General features: G+C 31.4%; 1 protein-coding gene across 2 annotated transcripts in view; it reads left to right on the forward strand.

Moving 5' to 3' along the window:
- The first annotated feature begins 5,730 nt into the window (after nucleotides 1-5,730).
- Nucleotides 5,731-22,832, forward strand: part of LOC106771772 (aquaporin PIP2-2) — a 21,481-nt gene continuing 4,379 nt past the window's right edge. Inside the window, exons 1-5 of one of the 2 annotated variants that reach the window (XM_014657769.2) lie at nucleotides 5,731-6,054; nucleotides 6,557-6,852; nucleotides 7,775-7,915; nucleotides 8,067-8,153; nucleotides 8,976-9,114. In XM_014657769.2, the coding sequence (XP_014513255.1) occupies nucleotides 5,766-6,054; nucleotides 6,557-6,852; nucleotides 7,775-7,915; nucleotides 8,067-8,153; nucleotides 8,976-9,056 (894 nt within the window). In that variant the 5' untranslated portion in view covers nucleotides 5,731-5,765 and the 3' untranslated portion in view covers nucleotides 9,057-9,114. Of the gene's footprint in view, nucleotides 6,055-6,556; nucleotides 6,853-7,774; nucleotides 7,916-8,066; nucleotides 8,154-8,975; nucleotides 9,115-22,832 lie in introns of those variants that run through there. The other variant, XM_014657774.2, reaches the window with a different exon arrangement.

Raw genomic sequence — 22,832 nt, forward strand, 5'->3', positions numbered from 1 at the left:
AGCCAAACAATGGCATCATTCAGTTTTACGTTTACAAAATTTAAGAAATAACAAGTCTAGAAAATTATCATTATATAAGTCTGCGCCTATGTTTACCACATAACCAAAATCATCATCAATTACACACATAAGGTTTGCGCATAAAGAGAAAGTGATATTAGGGAAAAGCTTTACCCGAAGACAACGTGCGCTACACTTGAAATGCACAATTGATTGAAGTAAAAGAGAAGAATATAGAATTTCACTTTCTAAATTAGGGTTTACTGTTCAATTTTTGGATTTTTTATTTATTTTAGATACTGGGACCACTTATAAAATAAATTAAATCATCTAAATGTTAGAAGTTGTTGTACACCCGTACTAACTTCACGTAACAAACCACAAATCACTCAACTAATTCAGTAGTATAATATATCATAAATTATCCACTATTTTTTTTATATAACTTATTTTTAATTTTATTTTCTAGAAAATGTATTCCTAGTTGTTAAATATATATTTATATAACATAATAAAATAACCACTTGGCTATCTTGTCATAAATATCCGCAGCAGGTTATTATTTTCTTTGCACTTAATGTTTTCTTTACCTTTTTCTTTGTTAATTTTGTTTTCTTTTTCAGTTTGACATGGGAGATGTACTAGGAATGGCAAAAAAATATGTGCCTGGGGTAATTTGCGGATAAAATCTGCTATGGGTATTGGTAAGAGGTATCCGCGGGTAGTGGGTATTTTAATACCTTCTTGTTAACGGATCGGGTTCGGGTATTATACTACCCGTACCCATGGGTATCTATTCCCTGCTAGAAAAAAAAATTATAATTTTATTCTTTAGTTTTTTTTTTAACTTTTTAAGTAGGCTTTTTTTTCTGTTCAATCGGTTTTAAAATTGGGCCAAGCCTAAATCCTTTTTAGGGTTTTTTTTTTCAAATCATATTCTTTTTAGGGTTTCTCTTCATGATAAGCAAAGTTGCCCCCATTCTGTCTGCCGTCTTTTGTAGCTCTGGCTCGGAACAAACCTCGCTCAGAACAAACCTGGGTGCAAAGCATCAGGAGAACGGGCCAAAGGTCCTCTATGGGAGGAGATCTCATCCTCGATGAGGAAGCTCAGGTACAATCGAAACACGAAAAGATGTAAAGAGAAGTGGGAGAACATCAAAAAACTATTTCAAGAAAGTGAAGGAAAGCAACAAGCGGAGAGCGGAAGATTCGAAAACATAACCTTATTTCCACCTGCTGGACATGCTATACAGGGAGAAAAGTAAGGTAGAGAGCATGGCAACGACGGTAAAGCCGGAAGGCACGACGCTTATGGTGCGGTCGAAGCGGTTGCAGCATCAACAAAATATAGTGATGAAAGAAGGTGGTGGTGGTAGGTCATAGAGAATACAGGGTTATCAGAGGAGGAGGTGGTGGCCATTAGGCTGCCCCCTTTGTTTGAGTTTACTTTCAAGTTATTATTTCAAGTTTCTTATTTTAGATGAGTGGGTGAGTTTAATGGTCATGGGTGGTGTTTAGTGCACCAATGAACACATTAGGCAATTGAACGGTTAAGTGAAAAGATCATTTAAGTGCTTTCATGTAAGTTAGATGAACTCCATAAGCATTGGTGGTCATTTTCTACCTTGGTAATCGATTACAGGGGTCTTGTAATCGATTACCAGAGGAAAAATGTTTATTTGTACAGAAACTTGAACTATACTTCCCACCTGGAAGAACAACGCTCTCCAAGTTTGTTTTGTTGTATTTTTGTAAAATAATTTTGTTTTTTTATATGGGTGAGTCAACTCAATGCTTTTGGGTGTGTTCCTTGCACCAATCATTATTGATTTCTTCAAAGAAAATGTCCATTTACAAGGTGGTTTTCTTCAATTAAGGTGATGTGCATATTGTTTCCTTTTTGAAGGCCTAGTAAAAAGTTCAAAATATAAGTCAAAATTCGATTTGTTGGAAATCTAATTTCAATATACTTTTCCTATAAATGCTTAAAGAGTAAAAGTTTTTATAAAAAAATATATTAAAATATATAATTCTAACATAAGATTATAAAATAAAATAAAATTATAAATACTTAAAAAATAAAAACTTTTATAAAGAATAATATTAAAATATAAAATTTTACCTAACATTAAAAAAATTAAAATATAAATGTTTAAAATATAAAAGACTTCAGAAAAAAATATTAAAACATAAAAAATAAACTTAAAGATTATAAAAAAAATATAAAAATAACTTAGAATTTGACTTTTTAGAAACCGAATTCTAATTAAGATTATTAAAAATAAATAAAATAGGTTAGAAGATGGTTACTCGAAAACCGAATTCTAATTTTAAACGAAAACTATACTAGTTTGGTAAATATATTACACAATGTCCTATTTTTAACCGCAGCTTTATGATATTTTACTTAATTTATTATAAAATTTACTTATTTTTTTTTGTCAAAATTATTGAGGCATTATTTTATAAAATGTAAAGTATTTCTCATTTTCTTATAGGAAACTAGTTATTCTTTAAGAAATATTAATATGTATTATTGCACCTTAAATCTATATGATATACTTAATTTTCATGAGCATATTTTAAATGTTAAAGACTTATTAAGTATGNTATATTTTGTTTTTAATATTATTAAGTTGCGATATTATATTTTTATAATNTTATTTTATTGATACTTATTTAAATAGGGTTCAAATATCAGTTTCATGAGTGAATCTTAAAATCATGTCTTGAACACTTTAATAAGNAGGTCAATTTTAAAAATATAGATTTTATTTAAAATCTAAAATGAGTTGTTTAAGATTAAATTAATATACAGTACAGTTTATTTATTATGAGTTTTTGTTTAATCCTTTTATTGTGATAATTTACATGAATTTTTATAATTTTATACTTATACATAATTAGTTCTCTTTTCATTTGTATCACTCATCATAATTTTAATGAAAATTTTTCGCATTGATATAATAGGAGTATAAATAATATTTAATATTTTATCTTTGATGTGAGAATAAAAATAAATATGTACCTATCTCAATACTTATTTTGTTCTTTTCTAAATTATTAAAATATATTTAATTTNTTAATTATATTAATAAACTTATATTAATTTTTTAATTTTAATTTTCTAACTTAAAACAATCACTTTGACATTTATCTAATTATAATTTTCTTAATATTTGACATCGTCAACCAAAATAAATCACATTAATAAAATGTGAAAATATAATAAAGTTAAAGATGGAGATAAATTTTTATTGTAAAAATAGAAATGAAACAATCAAACCTCATGCATTTTCAATGGCAATAGTCNAAGAGTTTATCGTATTAATAACAAAAATATTTAGCTACAAATAATTACAACACTGATTATAATTAAAACTTTAGTTTATTTTTTAACAAGTTAAAAATTAATTAAATCAACCAATTTAATTTTTATGATTACCTTTTCCATATTTTACGGTATTTTTTTTTTCTGGGGACAAATCCAAAACATGCAAAAGAAAAAAATGGTATTTAATTTAATTCAAAATTATTTAAACCTGGGTCATTCAATGAGCCATGTGAATAGTACTACTTAGACTCACTTTAATGAAGAGTTTTCTTAAACCTAAAAAATAAAAAATAAAAAGTCACCTTAAGCACCAACGTCTTCAAACTTTTCAAATAAAAAAATGTTTTTTTAAAATGTTTTTGTAATTCTTTTACAATCACTTAAATAATAACTTTGTAATTCATTCATTTCTAATATACATATAAAAAGGGTCACCTATTATAAAAAACTTACCTTTCAAATACTCTTAAACTTCACTTTCCACCGTCCAAAACATCTTCATCTACCATACTTCCAACTCACACCGATTAAACTCTAGATCCTAGGATTTCCTTGTGTCTGCTCTCGGTTTACTCTTCGATTTTCGAGTTCCTCATCGTTTTACTGCGTGTTTACTCGTCGAAGAAGCTTAGAGGAGCAACTAATCGGTCACCTCCTCAAGCTCTTCCATAAACCTGTCAAATAGGCTCCTATAATAGGCCTTGGCCCTAGTCCATGTGGATTGGGGCCAAAAAAGTCCACAGGGTCAAAGAAGTCCTGTATTAAAAAAGCTCCCAGGACTAAAAAGCCCCAAAGTTCTGTGGGTTAGGTGAGTCCATGGACTTTCTTTTTTACAAAAGAAATTAAATATCCAACAATAAATTGCATTTTTTCAGAGAAAAGAAACACTTATATTAAGTGTTATAACTTGGAAAATTTAAATTATAGTTTTCATATTTAACTTTTTTGTTGGTGAATCTTTTCTGCAATCGTATGGACATGATAGAGAAAGGAAGAAGATAAAGCAGATAATATTTTGAAGCAATAAGAAAATAGATTAACATAACTACAAAACATTTTATTCTAATTATTAACAATTATATCATACAACATATACTGGATATAGCCAAATTGAAACAAGCATCTAATTTAAATCTTTTAAAAGATGATGAGACATAGGAGGAAACATTTTGTACTGTTTCAATTAAAAGTAATTTTAATTGAAAGTATTGTTCAATAAATAATAATAAGTTTACTATTGAAATAATTAACAGGTCTCGAGTTATATTTAGTATGTTAATACTATTGGAACCGCCATAGACTTTTGTTCTTTGTATTTTGCATCAAATAGAGTAATTACTATGATAACATCCATTTATCGTTTTACTGTTTAAACCCACTACTGTTATGCTTACTTTTACTTTTTCATTACTACTTGTACACAAAGTCCTATCGCTATTATATATATATGCATGTGTTTACCTTTTTTTTATAATAATAAAACATAACAAAATTATAATTACAAAAATAAATATAAATAACTTTTACAATTTGATCGTAGATAGTTATAAAACAGTCAGGATAACATTGAAAAAAAAAATTAAACAACAAAAAAGGAATATCTTTAGATAAAGAAGTTTACTATTCCATTATATTATAAAGGTTTAAATCCTTTTTTGGTCCCTAAGTTAAGTTCTGATGTTCAGTTTAGTCTCCGCTTTTAAATATGTCAATCTTTAGTCCCTATGATATAAAAAATGTATCAAATTACTCCCCATGAAAGCACTTAATGAACAATAAATCACAAGTTTTCATATCTAGGTATCCAATATTTTGTGATTTGTTAACGGAAGGTGTTATGAACAACAAATCACTTGATGAAAAACTTGTGATTTGTTAACAAATAGGACTGATTTGATATATTTTTCATATCACAGGGACTAAAGATTGATATTTTTAAAAGTGACGACTAAACTGAATATTAGAACTTAACTTAAGACCAAAAAATATTTAAACATATTATAACTTTAAATATTGTTCTCTTTATCAAACAGTTTATTACTTATTAAAAATGTAATATTTAAAGGTGATAAAGAAAATTGTTCACTATCATATGAAAAAGAGAAAAAAAAAAGTACGCTTTCAAAATGAAAGAGAGAGAGGAGGAGAGAGAGAATAATTACAAAATATTATATATATAAATTATATTATTTTTAAAATTTAATTTAAAATTTTGAAATAAGATTAAAATTTAATTAAAGTTTTGGAATGGATGGGAGTTGAGACTTCTTTTTCTGACATCCCTCCTAATTAAAATAGTGTTTTTTAACAGTGGGTTAGGGTTGGGGCTGCCGTAGGACCCGTGGGTAAAAATGACACCTGTATTCTTCCATCACTCTCTTTCAGTTTTTTCTTTTCTTGATGAGTGTCAAAAGGGTGGTTGCATATTGCAATGGCTAAGCATGATGTTGAGGGTGGTTCCTTCTATGCAAAGGACTACCATGATCCTCCTCCAGCTGGTGAGGAACTCACACAGTGGTCCTTCTACAGGGCCGTGATTGCGGAGTTCATTGCCACACTGCTCTTCCTTTACATCACAGTGCTCACTGTTATTGGTTACAAGAGCCAGAGTGATGTAAACGCTGGGGGTGATCTCTGTGGTGGGGTTGGCATTCTTGGCATTGCTTGGGCCTTTGGTGGCATGACCTTCATCCTTGTTTACTGCACTGCTGGAATCTCAGGTCTTTCTTCACTCATCAATCTCATACCCACCTTTTTAATTTCCTTGCATGGACTTTAGTCTTACATAATGCTTTGCTTTCCTTNTCATTTTCTGGTTTCCTAGCATCCAAAGAGGAAAAGTTGCTATCTTTGAGCTCTAATTCTAGGTCGTGAATTGTGGTTACTTGGTCGCACTTAGTTGCAATTCTTGATATTCTAGGAAATTACAAACATTCTTAACATTGTGGCCAAAATCACAGTTGGGTACTGCTTTGTTTTGAAAAAAATAGAAGAAAAACTTGCTTTAAACATACCCCCATTAAGCCAAATAGCCAGCATGTTTTGACTTTGAGTGATTATCAAATCTTCTTTCTTGTTTGGTAATTCCCTTCTATCAAGTTTGTTAGCCTTCAAATTGGGATGCTGGTGCTTTGTGGGGGTNAAAGTAAATAACTAAGCATGATTTGGTACCAAGTTTTGTTACTTAATATTCTGAANAGTGTGATTTTGTATTGAATGTAGGGGGTCACATAAACCCAGCAGTGACTTTTGGACTGTTCTTGGCTCGGAAGGTGTCTTTGATAAGGGCTATAATGTACATGGTGGCTCAGTGCTTGGGGGCCATATGTGGAGTTGGGTTGGTGAAGGCCTTCCAAAAGGCTTACTACCACAGGTATGGTGGTGGGGCCAATGAGTTGAGTGAAGGGTACAGCACAGGTGTTGGATTGGGTGCAGAGATCATTGGAACCTTCGTTTTGGTGTACACTGTCTTCTCTACTACAGACCCCAAGAGGAATGCTAGAGATTCTTATGTCCCGGTATGTACTCTGCTCTGCTTAACCAAGCATGGATTCACTCTGAGTTCTTTCAGGAATAGAAGCTTAAAGTTCCTTCAAATTATTTTAGNCTGGTTATTGATAAAGAAAGAAGTTGAGTGGAAGTAACTTAACTTAGCTGTTAGCATATATCTCAACTTCAAGCGTCCAGCTTTGCTCTCTAAATGAATTAGGTGGAGTAGCATTAAACTAGTTAAAGAAGCTTTGATAAACTTTTAGTGTTTTNATGGATAATTAGTTGTATGTGGAGGCTTTATTCATTATATACTATTCCACTTTTCTTGCTGGACCTTTCTCTCTTTCTACTACTCTGTTTCATTGTGTGCATATTTTCTGTCGGCAAAATTAAATGTTACCATATGCTTGAGTAACACGGGCCTATTAGGCCATTACCACATATAATTCTGTGATGGTGTTCGATTTTCATAGCCTTATTACACCAACCTTATATCTACTTACTTTCTTCTTTTAAAAAAAGTGGATTCTTTTGGAGTTTCATGCATGTTTTTGTCTTGGAAGCATANTTTTTCTTGGTTAATGTGGAACTTTAAGGCCTCAAACTAATGTATGCATATCAGTGTCATTCATGCTAAACGTCACTTTGCCAAAGCTGNCAAATCTTGTGAGACTCTCCCTCATCATTCCCATTTGTCATTATCAGCTTTAGTTCTCCAAACACTTTCTCAGATTCTCCAAATTAATAAAGTAAATAAACCATGGTCCTCACATCTGCTCCAATTTCATGCAATATCAGGAATCCTGAATAAACTACAAACTGACCACTGTTTTAAACCTCCATAACCAATCTGGATTTGCGTCTTTGGAATAACATTTTGTCTACAGTTTTTGCTTTAATTGAACCACATAATAAGTTTCTTATGGTGCTTTTGTTCTGCATTTGAAGGTTTTGGCGCCACTTCCAATTGGTTTTGCTGTGTTCATGGTCCACTTGGCAACCATACCTGTAACTGGCACTGGTATTAACCCTGCTAGAAGTTTTGGAGCTGCTGTCATATACAACAAAGAGAAGGCCTGGGATGACCATGTCAGTAACTGTTTTGTTACATATTCAAGAACTTGCTAGTTTTATCCGATGATCAAATATTAAAATTTGTAACTTGTCTTGTGAAGTAACAAAGGATAAAAAATTGGTGCCACTATTGTCTGATATAATCTTGTTCCTGATGTTTGTTCAGTGGATCTTCTGGGTTGGACCATTCATTGGAGCAACCATTGCAGTCTTCTACCACCAACTTCAATATAGTCAAGTTGGGTTTAAGGAGGTAGCTAATTGAAATTAGAGATGTGTTTTCAGATTTTTCTCAGTGCCTAGAAGGTATTTGGAATGAGTTAAACTTGTATAGAGGGTAGCAAAGATTAGATTAGAGGTGTATTAGGTTCCGGTGCGATGTTGAGCGCCCCTTGAGCACCCTCCAGCACCCCTGAGTGCCTCCTAGGCACCTCCTGAGCGCCTTTTTTGCATGAGCTTTGGGCTTGAGCACCCCTAGGCATCCTTTTTGCGAGAACTCCCCCTTTTGGGGGATTGAGCACCCTTTAGCCAGTTTTGGGTTTTTTAGTTTTGGGATATCTTGTGTTTTCTGATGTATTGTTTTGGCTTCTTTGATGTATGTTTAATTCTATATTGAAATGAAAATCATGGAAATCCAACGAGGAACCTTTTATTAGATGGTTCAAGTATTGTTAGTATGAGTGCAGGTAGCTCGGTCTTGGGAGTTATCCTAACACTTTAATAGTCATTCATTCTCAAGTAGAGAAGATTGACACATGTGGTGAGAGTGACATCAGGTCTTAGTCTAGGTGCTTCTAGTATGGTCTAAGACGCGATATAGACTAACCTTATAATTGTAGTAGGGTGAAATCCATTTGTAATGACTTTGTAAAGCAGTAGAGACCATAACAAGTGCACAACCTGTCATATTTTGACATTCATACTAAATCTAGATAGTCTAGTCTAGGTCTTTACATGTATGTTTGGTTTGATTCAGGTTATTTATGATTTATGTATGCAATGCTTTGAGTGTATTATGAATTGTTTTTATCTAGCTTATCCTTTTTCCTTATATTTCATTGGTACGTATGAGCAGAGGGTGAGGAGGTTTCAGTTGAAGTGGAGGATGAGGCATCTTTCGAAGGAGGATTTTCATTTTTTTTATGGTTTTTATTAGTTGGTTTGTATATATAAAGTTTCTTTTATGGTTATTTATATGATTATAATTAACTTTATATTTTTTGTTTGTTCTGATGACTAAATACAAACCAACGTCACGTAGGAACCTAGGCGAGTTCCATTAAGTGTTAACAGCATTAATTTGTAGCCGCAGTTTTATGATATTTTATTTGATTTATTACGAAATTGATTAGATGCATAATAAGCAATGAATTTTTATTTTATTTTTCTTTCTTTTATGTTTTCGGAGATGAAACATAATACTTGGTAAATGGGTAAATGAGTAATTAAGAGAAAGAATATGAACAAGTTTTAGTATTAAAGTAGATAATTGTGAAGAAAAAGATATAAATAAATATCTTAATTTTTTTATTGTATATTTTTCATTCTTTTATCATTTATTATATTTAATTTTCCTTTTCTTTGGTTGTAAACACATAATTAGTGCATGAAGTCTATAGGCAATGGATAAGTTATTTTCTTCAACTTAAAGATTAGGTTTTAATTAGTTGTAGTTTAAGTTTTGTTTAGACTTAAAAGATTAAGTTATACTTTGTTTAGACTACAAATTTTAAGTTACACATTTTATTGTTTATTTTGATTTTGAAAATTCATATTATGTATTTGAATTGCACAATTTGAAATATATATTTTATTATGAAAATTTTGTTGTATTTCATATTCTGGTTTTATGATTAAACAAATAAAATTTAAAAAAGTAACAAATTTAATTGGCTCATATTTATTAAGTCTGTTGAATAATAAAAAATTTAATATTTAAGTTTGTAGATCAACAAATGGCTTAAAATCTCAAAATAACATGTCTATTTTGTAATAATGATATTAATTATAATAAATATTTTTAAGATAACTATTATACGATAATTATATATTTTACCGTCATAATATATATATATATATATATATATATATATATATATATATATTGTAATATTAACACTTTTTTATTAATAAATTATATTTTTTAAATAATTTTATATGACAATAAACATAAATATAATAAATATAAGGTATAAATGATGTAAGGTCCTTAAATATATAGTGGTAGAGTGTTTTAAATAATTATACTTCATTATTTTATTTTAAAAATAGAAAAAATATAAATAGAATTTTATAATAAGGATTTTCATCATCTAAAAGGATTTATCTCTACTCTCTTCTTTAAGTTTTTTTTATGCTCCTTCTAGAGATTCTCACTTCTTCCTCGTTAAAAAGCGCCTGATGGATTTTTGAGGTGAGATCTTCCTTACTTTCTAATTGATTTCAGCTAAAGAATAAGTTGATTTCTAGTCCTTTTTTTTTCTTTATTTTAACGTCTTTACATGTAATAGGGTTTCTTTATTCTTAGAATCTTGAGTCTCCTCTAAGGTTTTCTGTTGATCATTGATATTGAGGATATGCTTTGATCAAGGTTTTATGAACTGTAGGAGTAAATAGAGATCTTGAAGCAACAATAGGAGAAATTTTAACGTCTTTAGAACTGTCTAAATGTCATGCAGGTAAAGGAAGCTAGTTCAATTGATTTTGTTTATTAGACAAGTTATAATCAATGTTCATATGGTGAGATATTGATTGAATTGTGAAATTATATTGAATTAAGAAATCTAGTATGTTGAGTTGCTTGTATATGTTGTGTCTTGATGTGAAAACTGATGAATGATGGTATGAAATTGTTGTGTTGATGTGAAATTGGTTTTCGATGAGTTTAAGAAAGTAATTTGATTGCATTCTCAGTTGATAAACTGTTATATAGGATGTTGATATTGAGTAAGTTAGAATAAACGTGAGCTTTTTGTGCATAAAATGGGGGGTTTTTGATAGGTCAAATTCTAGAGTTATGGCTTTGGGGGCATTTTAAAGCTTTGGGGATTGTTTTACATATCTCCAAAATCCATCAACTAACATATCCAAAATACATCAATTGACATATCCAAAATACATCAACATTACGTCATATTTAAAAGAGTGTCTTCAAAATGAAAGAGCAAATATTTGTTACAAAATTTAAATTAGTTCTGTACATAGATCATTCATCAGGACATTGGCTGGAGGAAGCATCCTGAGTAATAGGAACATGTGTTGTTGAAGGTTGGCTGGGTTGTGGTTGTTTAGGAAATTGAGCAGTGGGAAACATAGTAGATTCTTGAGTTATTGGAACATCTGTTGATGGAGGTTGGGTGACTTCTGTTTGTTCAGTACATTGGGCAGTAGGAAGTTGTACTGTTGGAGGTCTTTGTGGACAACCTTTTTTGTTGTGTCCAATTTCTTTGCAGATGGCACATTTTTTTTTGTGTCCACCCTTTCTTAATTCACTGTCATTCTTCTTCAACTTCCAATCCTCCAGTCTTCGTTTTTTCTTGGGTCTTCCTGGCATTGTCCTCTTCTTTGGTGGTAGTACATCTGAGTAGGGTGTAACATCCCATACATGTTGACCATTGATAGGGTAAATAATTGCGTTGTAGGTCTCTTCATAAGTAGATTTCCTAAATCAGTGGCCAATGTAGTCTTCTGCATTTATATTCAAAAATTTCATTGCACTTATGGCATGAGTACAAGGAATGCCAATGATTGTCCATTTTCTACATGTGCAGAGTCCATCTTGACAACATTCACGACAAATTTCTCTCCAAACTGTGAAATATGTTTGACTTCAAACAATTTTTCTCTTGACCCACCTATAATGAATAGAACTTGACAACACAGTTAGCTGGATGAATATAAATGCGTAACCTTGAATGGAAATAGATTTTATAAAAGTTACCTTGGTAACCAATATCTTGTTAACCATGACTCCTTCTGAAATCTGTTCAAAACCTTAGGGCAGATTGAACCTTGATATGATGTCATCTTTGTCTTGTTGGTAGCCCATTTCTTCATAATGTAAACCCTAATGTCTTCTAACATGCTAATAATTGGCTTAGACCTATTATGAACTAGCACACTATTAAAGCCCTCACACATGTTGTTCACAAGAGTGTCACATGGTGATCTAGAGGTGAATCTAGATCTTGAAAAAAACCTGGGATAAGCAAATATAACTTGTCAAGTATTTATAAGACTGTGAGTAAATGAGATATTTATAGGACTGAATACATACCTAGGTGGAATGGCAAGCAAGTATTTAAATGCCTCTAAATTTATGTCTTTAATATATCTTATTTCAACCTCCCATTGTTGTGGATATGTGGTTGTTGCTGCCCTCCACATGAGACGTCTAAGGTTTTTTTCAGGATACTTTTTTCTGAAGTTTGAGTATAAATGCCTAACACAAAATCTTTGTTCTACCCCAGGTAGAAGATCTTGAATAGTTGGCAAAAAACCTTGTCATATTGAAGATATTGAGTTAACATTTGTGTAATCAACATATTCATTTTCATGTACAAGATATTGAAGAATGATTGACCTTTTTTTGGTCTGAAATAAATGTGCATGATGCACACACAACTTCCCCACCAAGGTCCTGAATTAGATGCTCCAAGAACCAAGTCCACCGTATTTGTTTTCTACCTCAACAACATATGCTATGGGCAACATTTGTTCGTTTCCATCTCTTCCTACTATTGTTAGTAACTCCCCTCCATAATTGCCTTTCAAAAAGTATTCATCCAACCCAATGATGGGTCTACAAGAAATGAAACTATCCTTGCATGCCTTCAAGCATGCATAAAATCTTTGGAATATTACCTCACCATTGCTACTATCAACTTTTATTTGTACTGTTGTTCTTGGATTTGTGACTTTCTCCCTAATGTCCATAACCTTCATAGTAGGGTTTTCTCTCACAGCTTTCTCCATCCTTTCACTCAACCATTTTGAAGTCATCAACTTCACATATAAATCTCTACTGCAGCTGTGAGCATCAAACATTGTTCTTAGCTGCCATGCATTGACATCAGCCCTAAAGGAGCAATACGCATACCATTTACAATTTCCTTTTCCACCCAAACACTTCACAAAAATCCTTTTCTGGTCATTCTTAATAAATTTTAAACTTCTCCCACTACTTAGTGTATAAGTCCTTATGGCATCTGTGAATTCCTTTTTCTCAGCGAAATAGGTTCCTAATTCCCATTTATAAGCTTCCAAATTTTTGGGCATACTAAATGTGGGATTCAGCCATGGAATAATGAAGATTCCTTCCTTCACAGATAGCCTTGCACTCACAAAAAAGATTCTTCCTGCAGCAACATTGACAATACACTGAGACATAGCTAAGCTTTTTTTGACCGAAGAATTATTAATATGTGTCGTGCTTGGAATTTGGTTGTTGTATTGGTTTAGCGAGAAGAAGGAGAACATCTTGTGTGCATGCGTTGAGTGTGGAAGAGAAGAAGGAAGAGAAAGCTCGTTGGAATAGGTTTGAAGAAGAGAAAGCTCAACTGAGGTGAGGATCATAGGAGTGTTTTCTTGTTTGTATGGTTTGTTTCTATAATATTTGCAGGCTTAGTGGTAGATGAAGAAGCTGAGGTTGGTGGAAGATGAAGAAAGGAGGTGATTGATGAAGAGAAGATGCAGAAGAAGAAGAACAAAATGATCTGTATTTGATTACACCACAAGCGTATTCGGTTACGCTGTTATGAAGAAGACGGACATGTAGCTGTATTCGGTTACAGCACTAGCGTATCCGGTTACGCTGTTATGAAGAACAAGAACATGCAGTTGTATTCGGTTACAATGGAAGTGTATCCGGTAACATGATGAAGAAGATGAATGCGGGGCTGCGTATTCGGTTATGTCAAGCCGTATCCGATATTCAAGGCGGTGGTTGTATTTGGTTACCATGCTTGTGGACGTTGGCATCCTTGCAATCTTCATGGTTACGGCGCCATATTGACGATGGTGGAGTTGCAGCGATGGACGACGGTGGACGATTCAACGTTGGAAGGCGTCAGCTGGAAGCCTGAAGGTGGAGGACGCAGCGACCGTGAGATCTCCGTGGTGGTGGACGATGCACCGACGACGAAGGTGTTCGTGACGATGGAGGATGTTGTCCGTGGTGGTGGACAATGCAGTGCGCATCACATGGAGGTTGATGGTGGTGAATGCATAGTAGTGATAGTAGTGGACGAAGGATGACGATGGCCACACAAGAGGATGCCTGACAAAGTGCAGATCTCGCATTATGGGTTGAAATATGATATGTCTAACCGGTTGGTTGTGATGGTTTGTGATGCAGGTATTGTGACGGTGATGAAGGACAAGGTTCAACGTTCATTGGCGAGCTTATTCGGCGTCAAAGTTCATCAAGCACATTTTATAAAAGAACCAAAATTTCCATGTGTACAAGATAAGAAGCTCCAATGATAATTAATAATTAAATTCAAATACCCTACTTACCTGCTGAATTTATTTTATGTATATTTAATGAATGCGAGTGTTCAGATTTACGATGGATGTCAATGGAGGAAATATGGGCAAAAAATATCCAAGGATAATCCATGTCCTCGTGCCTACTATCGTTGCACCATGGCACTAGGATGTCCGGTTCGTAAACAGGTAAATATATAGTTCTCATTTTTGCTTTTGAACATGATGTTGTTACATTATGTTGAGCCAACTACGTTGTACAGGTGCAAAGATGCACAGAGGATAAGAGTATGTTAATAACAACTTACGAAGGTAATCATAACCACCCTTTTCCACCACCTTCAGCCACGGAAACCTCCTCTTTTCCATTGCATGCAACTACTTTTCCTCGGCTACCAGGCCACCCTATCATCTTCCCTCACAAATTGCAACATTCACTGGGGCAAAAACAACCTTCCTTTATGACAGATATCATGACTGCAGCTGTTGCTTCCAATCCAAATTTCATTGTAGCATTAGCAGCAACTATCTCGTCAATTATTGGAGCTCCTAGAAGCAATGATGGAAATAATATCTACAATAACAATGGTGGAAATGTTCAGACATCTATGTTGCCTGGATCCACTTAATTTTTTTCACCTTCATGGATGCACCACTTATCGGATCACCAGCACCTTCTATACATGAATTGTAGCTTACATATCTATATGACAATATATACATGTTATTACCTCTATGTATAAAATGTAAATATAGGAATATAGTTGCTTTTTTGGGAGAAAAATTGTATGGAAGGAAAAAGTCAACATTCAGCACTCATTAATTTTTCTCTCATTATGCTTATAGTAAGAAATTAGGAATGTGTTGGACAATATAAGAACAGTGGCCACAGAATGGTGTTGCTATGTGGAAGATTTGGTTACATTGTTGAGGCATGAATATGTAAATCAAGGAAATGGGACTAATGAGGGGTTCAAGAGGGTATTTAAAATTTAAGTGAAATTAAGAACCTTTTTGTTTATGTGATGTTTCTGATAAATTTATGTGAGATTTTTAATTTCAAATACTTTTACTATGTGCCTTATCATATATCCCTAATATCCGATTAAATAGATATGATACATAGTTAATAAATCTCACTTCCATAACAAATAAATTCATACTACTTCAAACTAAATTATATCACAAACAAATACTACATTTAAAAAAAAATCATTTAACTAAAGTATAATTTAATTAAATTTTTAAAATCATTTTTAATAATTATTCTAAATTTTTAACTCTTAATAAACATTTTTACAATTAAATATAACATTAACAAATATCATTTTATATTAATTTAATACCTAGGGACATATTGGTAATCTTCAATTTATACCAATTAAATAAATTTTTTAAAACTCTCACATCAATCAAATCCTACACTAATTCTCACAAACTTCATCCACAAATCCACTTTCAATTACCTTCAAATCCACTCAAGTAAACACAGAATAAAATCACCCTCAAATCCACTCAATCACTCTCCTCCAAATCATCTCCCCCAATCATCCCTAAATGAACACACCCTAAAAGTATATATATATATATATATATATATATATATATATATATATATATATATATATATATATATATATATATACTCAAATAAAAAATTTCTAACATTCCAAATTAAATATTTGTTACATTTCATTTTAATAGTATAAAACTATTAAAATAAAACATTTTATATTCAATAATCCAAAGAAGATAATTCAAAGTATATTATATTGGTATAGTCATCCAAAAAGATGGAACTATAACAATACAACCTTTATACATCCCAAAAACTATTATACCTTGGTTCTCAAAATAAAATTATACATCTAGAAAATCTAACATGTCCTAACACCACAACCACTAGCTCATTATCCTCAGAAGGATCCTCTAAACCTATATCTTCATCTTCTCACACCAACAAGGTGATCATTAAAAAAATAAAATAAGAGACAAACACAAGGAAACGATTAACATAAGAGAGTAAGCTAATTTGAAAAAAGAACATCATATAGAAATATATATCAAGAATCATGTTGTATCGTAATGGAGTGCATCAATCATTATAAATCATATAATTAATTACTATTCTAGACTCAATCATTCAAATAAAAGGCGTTAATAATGTCAAACTGTTTGGAAATTTTGCACTTGTGATCCATGGCCTTTTTATCAGACATAACGGGTTAATATGTTTCTCTCATGTGGACCCCAAATTGGTCTCAAATAATGACCTCCTCCTACTTTCAATATCCAATCTATCATCCTCTACATGAGTTTAAATGATTAGTAAAATGTCAAAATAACTTCTATTATGAACCCCTACTTCAATGCATACCCAGAATAACTTCTATTATGAATCCCTACTTCAATGCATACCCTGAGAAGCATACAACAAAAGGATTTCCTTCATGGAATCCCCTTAATCATCATCAATTCATACCTTATCATCATTTAGAAGCTCATATCATCAACATATATTCATCTATATAATTATATACATCACTCAATGAAGGCCCTTTGTATCTCTTGCATTTTTCTTTGCATTTCTCTAATCAACTCCATAGGATCATGTTGATTGCTCATGTTTCTTGTGGTCACGATGGGTGCCAAAATGTTTTGGTTTATGAGGTCGAGGTTAAATTTGCTTCTTTAAAGAGTTTCAAATCTCCAAGCTTAGGTCAAGGTTCTATCTCCAATCTGCTCTTGATACCATTCATACTAACTAGTGTGCTACCTGCAGAAAACATTATGATGTTAAAGTTAATGTTTGTCTGATAGTGCTAAAAATAAATGTGCAGTTAATAACTACCTGAATACCAAACTTGTATTTATAGATTTTGGGGATGGACTTTTGATTAATGTTGATCTAATTACGGTCTAAACAATGATGATCTAGCTTAGAGTTAATGTAATTATTCTTACAAACTGACTCATATGAGATTGTAGGTTAGTTGACCGCTCGGTTCATGACTGACCATATTATCATACTATACACTTTCAAATGTCATATATGCAAACAAAATTTAAATCAAACTTTATTTTCTCCTGTAATTTCTTTTTTTATGCTATCTACTCATTTCTTTATGCATAATGAATATGCACTTTTTCATCTTTAAAAATAAACAAACTTTTAAGAGTGCCCTATATACTTTTTATATAATTAATATTTAATTAGTGGAATTACTTCAAAAAATTAAAGAGAAATAAAAAGTAATCTAAATATTTGAGGTGAACTATTATAACCTTTTCATATTATTTTTATTCATTAAAGAGTGTCTTGTTTTAGTGTATATATATAAGTAAGGCCGAGAAAGACACCTTTCTGACTTCACCTTGTCTTGTTTTCTTCCTTTAAGCTCACTTGGTTTGCCTTCGTCCAATCCAATATGAGCGTTGGGTACTTGTTAAAGACACTCTGACGCTCAAGTTAGATTTTAAACAACAAATTGAATTCACAATTAAGTGTCCAAACTCAGTTAATCTAACCTTTACCTCTTTAACTTACCTCACTATTCATAGATTTTATCATGGACCTTTAATTAATATTAGCCTAGTACCACTTAGACCCGTATTGGCCCCATTGTGGCCCAACACCACCTGGGCCCGTTTTATCTGCTTAATCTATAAATTAGAACAAATACACTTGATGGAAGCCTAAATAGGCAAGTCATCCAAAGGAGTACTAACTCATGCTAAGACTAGGAAAGGGAAGTTAAAGAAGAACTTTTAAAGACTCTTTCTTAATTTTCTTTCTCCATGTCTTAGAAGGATTCCCTTATATGGTTGTTTTTGTAGGATGTAATAAAGGCAAGAATCACGACCAACTAATTAGATTTAGAAGCTTTCTTCAAAGAGCCAACACCAAGGCTGCTCAAGCGCCATCAGCCAGGGGACGCCCAAGCTCAGATGCACCATTTGCAGCAAATGCCTTCCCTATTCACGTATGCCTAGGCGCCTTCAGGAGAGGGGCGCTCAAGCGCCAGGGAAGTTGTCTGAAGCACGTTTTGGTTGCATTGTCCATGTGACACAACATACTTTCCGTGACCAGTTAGCTTGGCCTCCAAGCTCGTTTTTTTATTTTGAATTTTGAAGGGAATGTAGCTCAGATTTGAGACTCTTCCTCACCTATAAATAGGAGAGCCAACCATTGTAATTCTCACTTTTGAGCTTAGTAAAATGCTATTGAACTTGTTTTCCAGCCCTATTGCTCTTGATTCATTCTTCAATTTCTACTTCCCACCTTTCTTCCTTAGGAGGAAGGTCCTTTGAACTGTGAGGCCTTACACACACTCCTTCCACTAAAACACATCAAAACATCCTTCGAACTGCTTTTGGCTTGATTCTCGCTGAAGTTGGCTTCCATTAACATTGAACTGTCTTAACATTATTCCAACACCGTTCGGTTAACATGACGCACTCATCATCGAAGTTGTTTTATTAGTCGGCATATCAACAGATCAAAAACTGTACAAACAGGTCTAATATTCTAAAAAGGTAAAACAAAAAAAAATCTAAAATAACTTGTTTATATCTTCAACTATGACCCATGAACTCACCTATCATATTAAATCGTTATGGAATCTTGTTTTTCAACAAATACATATTATTATAAGACGAATTATTTTTCAGAATATACTTTATAGCATCTATACACTAAAATAATTATGTGATCATTGCAGAGTTTAAACATGATTTAATATAGTTTAATGATATTTAGTTCACTTCATGCATCTATTTTCATTAAAAAAAAATATTAAATAGTAATTAAATTTAAAAATAAAAAACAATTAATTACTATATTAATTAACTTAGATATTATTTTATAAATTTAAAATTATCAATATTTAAAATAGTTTTCATTATTAATAATAAATTATAATTAATTTATAAATTAGAGTTTAAATTGATTTTCAACATTAACGGTTAAAGTTTTAATTCTTTAGTATTATTATTCTAAATTAACCTTTACCATTAAATTGGAACTAATTTAGAAGTGTAGAAACAATTATGTGATTAATATAACGTTTAAACATGATTTAATTTAGTTGCATGACTTTTTGTTCACTTCTGCAAACCATTTTGAAGTTTAATTTAATTCTAAAAAATATATTTCTAATTTTATATATCCAATTTAATTTCACTAACCCTATTTTTAAGCTTAAATTGAAAGAGACAAAAATCAACAAAATGGAAATTTAATACAACAATAATAATTCATTAGAATTTGATAAATTATAATTAAAATTCTTTCTAGGACTAGCTAGAATTTAATGTCCGATAATACATTGAAAAGAAGTTAAGAAAAAAGGCAGATGAAAGAGAATATAAATGTGTTAGGTTTTGGTCTGATGGTCAACGTTAACGGCGGAACCGCCCAGGAATTCGGAACCACAAGTTTTTGGCCACCTAGCATCCACTCACCCACGTTTTTTAATATACATTATGATCACTTAAACTATTAACACCGTTACCATAAAAATACATCATATCTCGTATACTTTTTATTTTCTACAAGTTCTTGTTAAGTGAATTTGGAAGGAAATAATTTAGAAGATATAAGAAGATTTTTCATAAATTTTTTTGTTATTTATTTGAACAGATTTGGAAATAAATAAGAGTGAATTTGGAAGTAAATTTTTTAATCTGTCACATAAATTAAATTCTACACTAATTCTCATAAACTTTACTTCCATATCCTCTTGTTTACTTTCAAATTCACTCAAATAAACAATAAAAGAAAATTACCTTTAAATCTTCTCAAATCCATTCAAGTGAACAAGGCTGTATTCATTTTATTGAAGAACTGAGACCGTAAGATTGATCCTAGCGGCAAACTCTCTTATTTAGATCTATCAGTTTCTTAGATAGAGTAAGTTTAAGTTTTTTTCCTCTTTTTCGTCTATTTTGTCTTCTTTTTTATGTGAGTTTGTTATAATCCATGTGACATTTGAGTCTTTTATAAAACTATTTATTTATTAGTGATTCTAACCGTGTATCATGATTGTGTTTTTGTTGTTCGTAAGAAAATATAGAGCTTCTTGTGCGTTTGGTACTATTTTAGGTCTTTTAGAACTGTTTCGTCATCTATAAGGTAAGGGAAGTTAACTACCACATTTTAATTTATTATTATGTTCATAATTTGTGTTATATATATTTGAAATGACGTGAAATTGATAGTTTGATGTGGTGAAATACTATTATGACTGTTTGATGAATGTTACTGGTTTTGGATGAACTATGAGAGTTAGAAATTGTTGTTTAGTTAACTATAATTGTTACTGAAATGTTATTGTGTTATGGTACAATTATGTGGGTGTTTAGGTTTGGAATCTTATAGTTTAGTATGAGGAAATTATGATGAAATTGCTTATTATATTTCACTTGTTTTGATGGTCTGATTTGATGAGATTAAGGGCATAAATGGCGGTTTTGTTGTTAGATATTTAAATGGGTAAAAGGTTAGGGTATTCGTTTAATAATAAATTGGAGAACTGATTTGGAAAATGGTCTATAATTAGTGGTTTAACATGTGAAATTTTGTGGGAATGGTTTATTGACTAAGTTTGAGGTTTGGGTTTGTAATTGTGTCAATTAGGACTTGGTTAGTCATTGATTTTGTTAAAATCTAGTTTTCAATATGTGAAATTTGTTGTTTTGTTTGGGTAGTTGATTTAATTTGATGGGTTGAATTCCTTGTTAATTGAGCAAACTAGTATTCAATATGAGTTATAAACATGTTTTCAAATCAATTATCGTGCCAAGAATACCAGTTTGGTCATTTAGATAGGTCTTGAGTCCATCTAGATCAAGTTTATAAGTTGTTCTCTTCTGGTATAGCGTTGAGCGCCTTGTGTGGTGTTAAGCGTTGCCAAACTCGAGAGTCACTAGGCTCTAGGATGTTGAGTGTCATTTTTTCGCTGAACGCCACAAAGTTAGTGAGCTCTCTGACTTTTAGGCGTTGAATGGTGGTTGAAGGCGCTGAGCACCACTTCTCTCTACAGGTTTGAATTTTTTTTTCTTAGTGTTTCGCTAAACGAGTGATATTGCTTGCTGAATGACCCTTGTTTTGATAATATTGTGATTGTGTTTCTCTAATCTTTGATTCTTATTTGTTTAAAAATACATTGTATAGAATTTTACCCTTATTTATATTGGACATTTTGTTTAGGTTTAATAAATGATACATGTGGATATGATACAAGTGATACGTGATGGGATTGTGAATTGTATAAGATATTATAAGGATTTTAAGGAGAAATCCTTAAGATGGTTATGTATAGTGTATGTATTGATATAAGATGCTTTGTATTAAGGGTTATTCTAATACTCTCAGTAACTTTCAATCTCAAGTAGAGAATGATGGTTATGTTGTGAAAAATAACAAGATGTCCTTAGTCTGATGGTCATGTATTAGTCATAGATGTTTGGCGGATTGATCTCAGTATGTGTGGGCAAGTTGCTTCACCACCACCAGGTACAGAACCCTTAGAGTTCGATATCTATACATGTGTCTGGATGGTCAGGTCTAAAAGGAAGGATTGTATGTATTGATTTATCTGTGTTACAAGACTATACTTCTATGAACTTAATATATGATTGTTATTGGTTCATTAACTTACCCTTTCTTTTTTGTTTGTCTGTTTGTGTGTTTCTTCTTATTTGTAATGATCACCTTAATGACATGAGCAGATGAAAATGTTAATATGATCCAGTGCAGGACAAGAATAATGTTGAAATTTAGAGTTAGATTGATATATTTCCCGTCTTATTAATTTTTGTAAAACATTAGTAGGTTTTTGATGGGTGTAATAGTACTTTTTGAAATATAAAACATCTGTATGAATACGTTCAATTTTTGTGATAATTATGTAAGAAATAACTTTAATGTGCTTTTGTATATATTTTTTTCGGAGAAATTTATTCTCTCATTCCTTTCCTTTGTAAGTGATGGTTTTTTTAGTAAATTTATACTATTAAAATGAAATGTTGTACCAATATTAACATATCAATAGTATAAGTTTTTTTTTTTTAAATGAAAGATTTGTTATTTAAATTCACGAGACATTATTAAATTATTTTTTAAATATTTAAACAATTTAAATAATTTTTTAATGTTATTGCTTAATTTTAAATAATTTAAATAAGTTCTCAAATTTTAATAATAATAAGTAATAACATGATTTTTTTTTTGTCAAAATTATAAAATGTAAAGTATTCCTCATTTTCTTCTAGGAAACTAGTTATTGTTTAAGAAATACTAATATGTATTATTGCACCTTAAATCTAAATATATGATATACTTAATTTTTATGAGCATATTTTAAATGTTAAAGACTTATTAAGTATGTTATATTTTGTTTTTAATATTATTAAGTTGCGATATTATATTTTTATAATTTTATTT

The sequence above is a fragment of the Vigna radiata genome, chromosome 1 (genome assembly GCF_000741045.1).
Source record: "Vigna radiata var. radiata cultivar VC1973A chromosome 1, Vradiata_ver6, whole genome shotgun sequence".
Taxonomy (NCBI): domain Eukaryota; kingdom Viridiplantae; phylum Streptophyta; class Magnoliopsida; order Fabales; family Fabaceae; genus Vigna; species Vigna radiata.